The sequence below is a fragment of the Pundamilia nyererei genome, unplaced genomic scaffold (genome assembly GCF_000239375.1).
Source record: "Pundamilia nyererei isolate P.nyererei 1_Seehausen unplaced genomic scaffold, PunNye1.0 scaffold00009, whole genome shotgun sequence".
NCBI lineage: Eukaryota > Metazoa > Chordata > Actinopteri > Cichliformes > Cichlidae > Pundamilia > Pundamilia nyererei.
In genome coordinates this window covers 868998-879091 of record NW_005187410.1, presented here as the reverse complement: position 1 = coordinate 879091, position 10094 = coordinate 868998, and the positions used below count along the sequence as shown (strand labels likewise).

The following is a 10094-nucleotide window of genomic DNA, read 5'->3' as shown; positions in this document are numbered from 1 at the left end:
ATATATATATATATATATATTAGGCCTGCTGCCCCTTACTGAGGATAAAATCCTATGGATTTAATGTTGGCCATGGGGCATAATTGATTCTATCGGCTCACAGCATAGAAGGAAAAGGTTGAGAAAAACAACACAATGGGAAAAGATCAGAGGTTGTAATAACAGCAATATAACATGGCTTTGTCCTTGGTGCTTCACACCAACAGCAATCATTACATCTTTGTGACTCAAAATCAACTGTTCACCCCAAACTAATTTCTTCTCCCCAGCTAAAAGAAAAGTGTAGTCCTTACGTTTTTTTTAATGACTATGGCTTTAACATCATCTAGTCATGTTCTTTGTTAATTGAAAAATTAGAAGGAAAAAGTCAATCAGTTGAAAAACATATCCAGAGAAGGGCAGCATGGTGAATTTGGTACATCCTACAGGTAAAAAGACATGAGAGCTCTTTGTATATATGTACTTAGTGTGTCCCTTATTTATTTGTTTTCTTACAGAAATCCTAAATGGAGGTGTTTATGTTGACCAAAACAAGTTCTTGTGCCATGCGGACACAATCCATTGGCAAGATATCGTCAAGTACCCAAGGATCCAACCTGTGGTGGTGCCCACCAACAGCAGTGTCACATGTAAGTAACCCAAATGGTACACATGAAGAAAATGAGAAAAAATTATTTGCAAAAGCCAAAAAAGGCACTTAAAATGTATGGATATCCAGGAAAGCCCAACAAAAATCTGAATCAGTGGAAAGATGATATCAAAAACAACGTACCTGTCCAACGTTTCCATTTTATGCTTTTCCTCTCCAAAGCATGAAGTGTAGATGCATGCAAAACATTTCAGAGAGTTGTAGTAAGCTGGAGTAACAACAGAGAGAGAGATTTTGTTTCAACCCAACGTGAAAATAATCACAGTATTTAAACAGACATTATTAGCACATTTACATGTAAACACATATTAGCCGCCTAGCTTAATTGTTTCTGGCAATTAAGGACCATGGAATGTACTTCACACATTTTTTGCTCACTACCAACTTCTTGGTTTTAAACATATTATCTCCCCCCACTGGTAATGCAACTTCTGCATGCAGTAATGCAATTTCTCCATGCATGTCCATTTCACGTTTTGTAGAAATGGACAAGGTGGACTGGCGTGTCTATTACATGTTTTTCTGCGATACTGGGTTCCATCAGATGTCGGTAATAACCTATCCAATCCACACATGCAAAGAAATCAAACCATAGGATGTCCATAAATTATTTTATGTGTAATAATGAGAAATGACACAGGGGAGAACTATTGAAGAAGTAATGCATGAAGAAAGGGAGGTGTAAAAAGGCATGGAATGTCATGACACAAGCTGAAATCTATCAGTAATTAAAAAGCAATCCTGCCACTTTAATGCAAATTAATATCAGCCGGTTATGTCCCAACTGATGGCCTATAAAAAGGTGTCTCATTACAAAGGTGTCACACAAGAAACATGATGGGTAAAACCACTGAGCTCTCTCAACACATTTGCAACCTTATTGCTGCAGAACACACTGAAGGCAATGGTTGCAGAAGAATTTCTGAACTACTTAAAGTTCCAGTGAGCTCTGTTGGGGCCATAATCAAGACATGCTTTACCATAAACCTGGTGTAGACGACCAGGTGTGCCACAAGATTTCAGACAGAAGAGTAAATAGATTTATCAGAAGAGTTCTCCAAGAGTCAAGGGCCACTTGTAGAGAGCTACAGAAAGACATTGAATCAGCGCATGCAATTGTTTCAAAGAAAACGATAAGTAATACTCTCAGCCAACATGGCTTGTATGCAAGCTCACCATGCAAGACTCCTTTGTCGAAAAAAAAAGCATGTTGAAGTGTTTTTAACGTTTGCTAAAAAAGCAATTAGACAAACCTGTGAAATACTGAGACAATATAGTCGGGTCAGAGGAGACCAAAATTGAAGTCTATGGAACATAACAACACCATAACGACAGTGTTTGGAGGTGGGAACATCATACTGCACTGGCACACTTCATATAATTGAAAGACAGATGAATAGAAAACTGTAACAAGACACAAGACATTCTTGATAAAAATCTGCTATGAATATGAAACAAGGGTGGATGTTTCAGAAAGGCAATGATCCCAAAATAAAGCTGCTAGTATGGCCCATCCAGTCACCTGAGCATATGCCGAGTATGGCCTGGAGGTCAAAATGGGACACATTCCCTAGTGTGGGTGAGAATGACCGAGCTAGATACAGAAAGACAAACTGGTGATGGCTAACCAGCCGGACATAGTGGTGGTGGACAAGCAGAAGAAGACTGCTGTAGTGATAGATGTATCTATACCGACTGACAGCAACATCAGGAAAAAGGAATATGAGAAGCTGGAAAAGTACCATGGGCTGAGAGAAGCGCTCGAGAAGATGTGGAGGGTGAAGGGAACATGGTCCCTTTTTTTGTGTGTGGGTGTGTGTGTTTGTGTGCATTCTGTTGTTTTATGTATGTAATACACTTTTATACATTGAGTGAGTTACTGTTGCCCAATACCTTATTTCAAAGTTTTACCAATCAAACTTTTACCAAATAGGCGTTGTTGTTGTTTTTTGTTTATTTAGTTTATTTATGGTATATATTTAAGGTACATTTAGTTTTGCAACTGATAGACAGTTTTTTTCCCTTTTAAACAACCTAATAATAATAATAATAATAACCTTTCACACATCATAATTTCTCTCACCTGTCTTTTAATTTATTTCTTGATTAAAAAAAAAAAAAGTAGCTGAGACAGTGTACCCTGATAATGAGGGTAGCAGATGTGATGGCTCAGTTGCTTAAACAAACTTGAATGAAGTCACGGCCACTCTACCTGGCAGTTTCTGTAACTCAAGTTTGCAGGAATTTGTGCTAATTCTGAATTAGTCTTTGAAAATGTCTTTTCACAATTATTCCCCACACACTTGCCAAGGTCTTTCAGTGGCAGGTTATTTTTGACAAAGGAAAGGATCCAGAGGAGGCCCATTATCACAACCTGGTCGATTCACAATAAATGGCTGAATGTGAGCAGCAAAACACTGTCATCACAAAATCACCCTTTGACCCTATTCTGTCACCCTGCTTACCATAACAATTCACAATGACTGCTAGCTCACATCACTTAAATGTCCTTCTGTAGCCAGCTGGAAGACCCGTTAATGAATGCATAGCATTATGATGGGATTTATTAGTGTGAAATACACATACTCAATCTGTCAGAGGACAGGGGATGATCAGTGAAATAACAATGCATTTACTGATCTCCTCTGACCCATTATTATTAATTTGCTGACTAAACCTCTTAGCATACTCGTTTCTTTTTGTTTTTAATTAACATTAATTTCTCACGCTTTTTGACATTTAAATCCAATGTTGTTTTCACGTTTTTTTTTTCAAACTGTCTCATCTCATTCATTTACAAATGGAAACAAATAAACAAATGATAAAATACGCTATCACTGACTCTGATATAAACAAACAGACTTTTCCTTTTTGATGCATATGTCCTTGGAATCATCTCATAGTACTAGCTGAGGGCTTCAGATGCATGCTAAAAGCTCCAAGCATTGATATTCTGCTCAATCACCCTCCTCCCTGCAGCCCTGTTAGCCCTTGATCGACCCCGACTCCTTTGCAAGTCTTCCACCCTCGCTGAAAGATCAAGGGTCTGCAAACTTGTAATCCACAATTGAGAACATAATCTCTGTTTTATTTTTTTGTGGCGACACAAGCTTCATGTTGTTTTGCTTGTGACTTATTTGTGCCATGGTTGTGTTATGTTATTGGTTTCAAAATAGGACTGTGATCTTTTTTTCTGTTTTTTTTTAACTGATGCCCTGTTGATTCTGTTTAAACACCTCCATCTTTCGCTTGCTGTACACTGACGCTGGTATGGCAGCAGTTTCAACATTTTAACCTTCAGGGGATGTTAAAGATTACGGTGCATTCCAGGAAAGGGGGTTTGACGGTCTTATACAAGGTCATTGAGGATTTAGAGGCTGAGATAGTGAAGGCCATGGTCACTGAATGAAAACTCTTTGACTTGACTTCCTGGGGCACATAGCACGGAGAAGAACAAAGAATTAAGGAAGAACAGCAGAAGTTCTGCCTGAATGGCTGGCGGACATTTGTATTAATATCCCATTTGTATACTGCTTTCATACAGACAAAGCTGCCAGCCTTTCTCTCAAATTTTACTAAATTGTCAGTTCAATAGGGACACACTGGAGAAACAGAAAAAAATTGAGAAATGTAGTGGTTTAAGAAAAAAGGGACAGGAATAGGCACTAAGGGAAAGAGAGCTACAGAGGAGTGATGAATCTATAAGTGATGGGTGAAGAGAAAAATGTGTAGTAGATAGGCTCAAAAATGAGGAAGAAGAAGAGGGCAGAAGATGGAGATTCTCATGTTGAGCAATGGAGTCAGTCGGATGCTAATAGCTCTCATCTGGAGAGGCTGATGGACAGAGGACAGCACTTCTGCACTTATCCAGACTCTCTTCTCCCAGCAGTCAATTACTAGACAGTCAATTAAGTCCTCCAAAAACCCAGAAAGGCACTGGCTAAAGCTCTGAGGGTATGATGCTGCTTACCGCTCCTTTACTGCTTTTATCTCAACCTGATGTGTGCTGGCTTCATGCTGGGCTGGTTTAGCGTGAAGTGGCAAAAAGAATCATCTCATTTCCCCAAAATAACCTGTGCCAAGGTTATTTTGGATTTTATTACCACAACAGCATATATCAGTCAAGGAAGATGGATCTTTCCTGCCTTAAAATATATATGTATAAAAAAAAACATTAATGTTGAGAATTCACAAAGGTTTTTTTTCTTAACTCTTAAGATTGTATCAGTTAAATGTAGTATCATCGTCATATTAATGAAATTAACTGCTGCATGCTACTTGCAGTACCTACAGTTCAATAATTACAATCATAATTGCAATGATGGCAATAACTTTAATTATTTGGTGCCTTTAAAGAGTTTTTGTATAAAGAGTTTACAAACTGCGCTGGCAGACAAGCATAAGCAGGACTCAAACAGAAAAGAAGGACCAAGAGCCAAAAATAAAAAGAAGAACATTAGCACAAATTGCACAATTGTATCCCTAAAAAATACCAATAAAGGGTTTTGAAGGAAGTCAATGAACATTAAAATCTAAAAATCAATCCTAACATGTACAGGATTATATCCAGGAAGAAGTTGAGCTGTTGCATAACTAGGCGAGAAAGACACTATTGTGGTATAACAGAAGAAAGACTTATTCAAAGTTTTAAAAAGGTCACAATTGCTCAGTGTGAGCAAACAGAATGCACCTATGCATGCATATCCAAAGAAAAACATACAAATAGATATTAAGTGAATTCAAAGTTAAACCACATGATCCTCCATAGTTTTGTTCACTATGTGAGTTTGGTTTGCCTTTGGTTGAGTGCTTGAAGACAAACTCCAGCAGCAATTCTCTGGTCTGTTTTAAGGTTGAATGACACTGACAATAGTTTGTGACGTTGCAGTTTGAAATGCCAATAGTCTCTTTCCTTGAACCTCTGTGCAGGTCAAAAATGCCACCGTTCCTGCAATGGCCGTTGCTGGGGACCCAAAGAGGACCAGTGCCAAAGCTGTAAGTTAATTATTATTATCTGATTAGAACTTCGAGTTGTTAGAATCACCACTGAGTGACTTTTTCATGCATCAAAACTTTACTGATAACTGTTGTGGGTCAAAAATAAAATTTAGCATTTCTTTAGCATACCTGGCAATGTACTTGGAACGAGATTCCAAGCTTTATTTAGTGGATATACCTTTGGATGTCATTTATGTATACATCCATGTGACTCCATCTAAGGCAGGGGTCTTGAACTCCAGGCCTCAAGGGCCGGTGTCCTGCAGGTTTTAGATGTGTCCTTGATCCAACACAGCTGATTCAAATGGCTAAATTACCTCCTCAACATGTCTTGAAGTTCTCCAGAGGCCTGGTAATGAACTAATCATTTGATTCAGGTGTGTTGACCCAGGGTGAGATCTAAAACCTGCAGGACACCGGCCCTCGAGGCCGTGTGTGTGTATATGTGCGTGTATGTGCGTGAACAGTGTTATGAACTGTGAGACTTGTTACTGCAGCATCTTTCAGTTTGAAAACAGGAAATGAAAGTGCCATTTTTGTAAATGACAAATCTTTTATTCTTGAATTAAAGTTGAGTCATCTGTTTGATTGGGCAAATTTCACTAAATCACAATATCAACTTTGAGACATTAGACACTGGGCCAAAAACAATTTTCCAAATAATCAAAGACCTTTATCTTTTTGCTCACTTGTTGATATTTTGCATTTATTTTGTTTGGTTTATACTAGTCATAAAAAGAAATACAACTTTGTGTTAAAATATAGACTGTATTGACCAACACTGTAATATGTGTGTAGATAGATATATTAGCTGGGGACAACCATAACCATAATATTATGTAGTTTCACAGGCAAAATTACAAAAATAGTTTAGTCAGCCTGTTTGATACATTGGTGACAAAGGGTTAAGTCTTTAGTTTAACCCAGGGGTCTCAAACTCCAGTTCTCGAGGGCCGGTGTCCTGAAACTTTTCCATGTGTCCCTGTTGCAACACAAATTAATAAAATTAGTAGGTCATCAGCAAGGGTATAGAACTTGACTGCATGCTGGATTGGTAACTCCTAAGTAAATGTAAATGTTTGGAAAAATGTACTTCTAAAAGTACTTTTATTGCACCATGATCATTCACTGATGAACTGCTGTAACATGAATCAAATGGCTGAATTGTCACCGCAGCATGCAGTCAAGTTCTATAGAGTCTTGCTGATGACCTGTTAACTGTATTCAGGTGAGGTAATTCCTAAAGTGCAAAAACTTGGCATGTCTTTAGCATGGTGTGCAGTGTGTTCTTAAATAGAAAAAAACTTGAGGAAACTGGACAAGTGGAGGACAAAAGAAGTGGTAGGTCTAAAAAAGCAGATGAAAAGTATCAGAAAGTCATGCCCCAAGAAATATATATTTTAAAAAACCCAGCAAAGACCTCATAGAGGACCTGAGAGGAGAGGACCATCCAGCCCTTCAGTAGAACCATCTACTGTTCACCGAAGCTTCTTTAGAAATGGTCTAAGTGAAAGAATGGCTGTCAAGAAGCTAGTCCTAATCAAGAGAAACAGGGAAAAAGGCAGAGGTATGCCACATTACACAAGAGCTGCACTGCAAATCAGTGGCAACAGGTGTTTATGGAAATAAGAGGCAGGATTGAGGACAGTAGTTTGTAAGCATATTACTCACAAACTAAGCGCAACCCCATGCTGCCTCTGTGGAAACGGGACATGAGAATATCACCAATAAATTAGCATCTAAAATTATATTTGAATTCCATAAAGTGAAGGTTTTCCTGCTTGTTGCCCCAAAGGGATGACATCAGATTTTTCTTTGGGGTTTTTTTGCTGTTGAAAGTCATCATTTCTTTTGAGGAGACTGTATGCTCTCCAAATTAACACACATGATATTCTGGTATTTTAATGAACACAGCTCCACAATGCAAAGGAATTTTAGCCTCAAAAATGTATAATCAACAGATCAGATCAAAATAATCAAAACAGGGATGCTCTTTAGATCATTGTGTCTGTGAAGGTTCTCAGTCATCCAGGTCATCGTAGTCAAGCTCCTTTGACTCTTTAGATCATTCTGTCAAGCAGAAAGTTTGATGTGGCTTTGACTGGTATTAAATAGACGTCGTTACACGGATTTTATTAGTACTACTGGTTGGAAATTTCTAAAAAACAAAGTTTTACCAGCAATTTAAAAATCAGACAAATCTTCTGTGTTAACCTTATTAAAGATCATTAATACAAAAATCCTAGATTCAAGGACAAAAAACAAGATCATCTACATTCACTGATTAAATTACTTGCAGTCTACAAAAGGAAAAACATTTTACACAAGGCTGTGATGAGTGGTTGTTTCTTGTCTTCACCTATGAGGAAAGCTCTTATTTTAAACCGGATCATTAAAAGATAACAAAAGTTTCACTGTGATGCAAATGATGTGTGACAGCCTAACAGCAAGTAGTGAAACAGGAACAGCAACAATCCCTCCATTTTAACATTGTTCTACAGTTCTGAAAAATACAAAACAAGGTTTTTTAGAAAAAAGATATTTGGAGAATGTTGTAAGAGAGGGTCTGTCACATATTTTCTGATGATGATTCCCGCACCTCAGGCATGGGGAGTGCTGTTTAGGTTGGGAACCGGTAATGATTGTGATGCTAATGATGGTTTTGGCTCTAATACCTGTCAGGAAAAGCAATTCTTAATTGTCTACAACATGTTTCTGACAAGGCATAGCCTCATCTGGATGTGATGCAAGCCGTCACCCATCTGTGCATGGACTGCACAAGTGTTTAGACCTGCTGTTGAGGAATTGCTCTCCATTCCTGGATGAGTGCAGCCTGCAGCTGTGTAATGCTCACTGGTTGTAGCTGCATTTGAAGAAATATTGGGTTTAAATGCTGGCCAAGCAAGTGTCTGGACATGCTCCTGATCCAGAAAGGCCTTAACTGCCCTGGCAGTGTGAAGGTTGGCTTTGTCCTGCTGAAACAGCCACGGGGCTGGGATCCTGCTGCAAGAATTGCACAAATGCATGTTGGAGTATTTCATTTTTACTCTATCCATTCAAATGTTGACCAAGTCGACCAATAGGCAGATCAGAAATCGTTGTCTCATGGACATGAAAGGCTGCAGCAACAGCTAAGTCATGCATGCCAGCATCCAGCATCTGGTCTCATTCAAATTTAGTCAGTAGCAGCACGGCAGCACTGACGACAATGTTGTGCATATTCTGATGCTTCAGAATGCAATTAACTTAACGAGTTCTGAGGTGTTCGGTAAACATTGGCTAGAGAGAGAGATTGGCTAATGCAACATGCTTATGCCTACACAAGTAAACATCAAATAAGGCCATTCCTAAGTATAGTTATATTTACAATATTGGTTACCCCAAAAACATTAAATCATTTTTAATAATAAAATTAATTTAAAAAAAATTATATTTTTACTAATACTAAAGAATTATTTTGTTACAATTGCATTGTTTTCCAGCGTGGTTCAGTGTGACTGTGCTTAAATTAATTAGGTGTCATAAAATGGTATTTTTTAAGGCTGCACTTTTGTTAATATTTAGCTCTACAAGCCCTCTTCACAGCCCACAGTGGCTCACCCTTCTGTCTGTGTTTAACACATACTAACATCCACAGGAAGACTTCATATTTAGTATATTTTTGACCTATAGCAAACTGTATGTACACATTTAGTTTTAGTCAGAAACAAAATTATGTACTCACATGGACACATGCTCACATTTTTTTCCTCATTACATACCTCTTTACCTCTCACGTTCCTTTTTTTTTTATTGTACCACCCTTCATCAAGTTCTTGCTCTTTGTCCATCACTTCGTACTTAGACCACTTCATCTATGCCTTCCAACCCTGGCATGTCACATCTTATTTGTTCTGTGGTTGTGATCTCGTTAAGATAATGAGGAATGAACTGTTTGACCAGAACCTGTTAACAACACGTCACAGAGGAGGCCCAGATAAGCCCTGGCCCCATCTATCTGCCTTGTTTCAGCTGTGATCGCGCCATCTCTCTATCCTCATCCATTTATTTGTGGATGCCATGATTCATCTTTTATTTTACTTGCTTTCAAAAAAGAAGAGCTTTTTTTCTTGCACTGGAATGCTTTTAATTATGAAGTTTAATTATGACGAACCAAATACACCAAGGAAGTAAATTACAATTCAAAACCACTCTCTTTACTGAGTCTCTCACATAAAAAACTGGATCTCTGTCAGCAGAGGTAGTTTTTTTTTTCCATAGAAGTACATGTTATGTTCTATAAAAGGATACAGGATAAAGTACTCACACCTGCTCTAAACGAAACAGCAATTTTTATTAGTTGTACCACTGGCTGCAGAGATCGCAACTGACAAGTTCTGTGGTCCTTGATAATAACAGATGACATCAGACCCTTTGAACTGGGTGGTGATTGTGGTATAATATATAT

The 10094-nt window shown here is 38.2% G+C and overlaps 1 protein-coding gene across 1 annotated transcript in view; it reads left to right on the top strand.

The window, feature by feature from the left end:
* The first annotated feature begins 403 nt into the window (after positions 1–403).
* The window catches only part of erbb4b (erb-b2 receptor tyrosine kinase 4b), a 107378-nt gene continuing 97687 nt past the window's right edge, over positions 404–10094 (top strand). Inside the window, exons 1-3 of the mRNA XM_005723629.2 lie at positions 404–428; positions 498–629; positions 5579–5644. Coding sequence (XP_005723686.1) covers positions 404–428; positions 498–629; positions 5579–5644 — 223 coding nt within the window. The remainder of the gene's footprint in view (positions 429–497; positions 630–5578; positions 5645–10094) is intronic.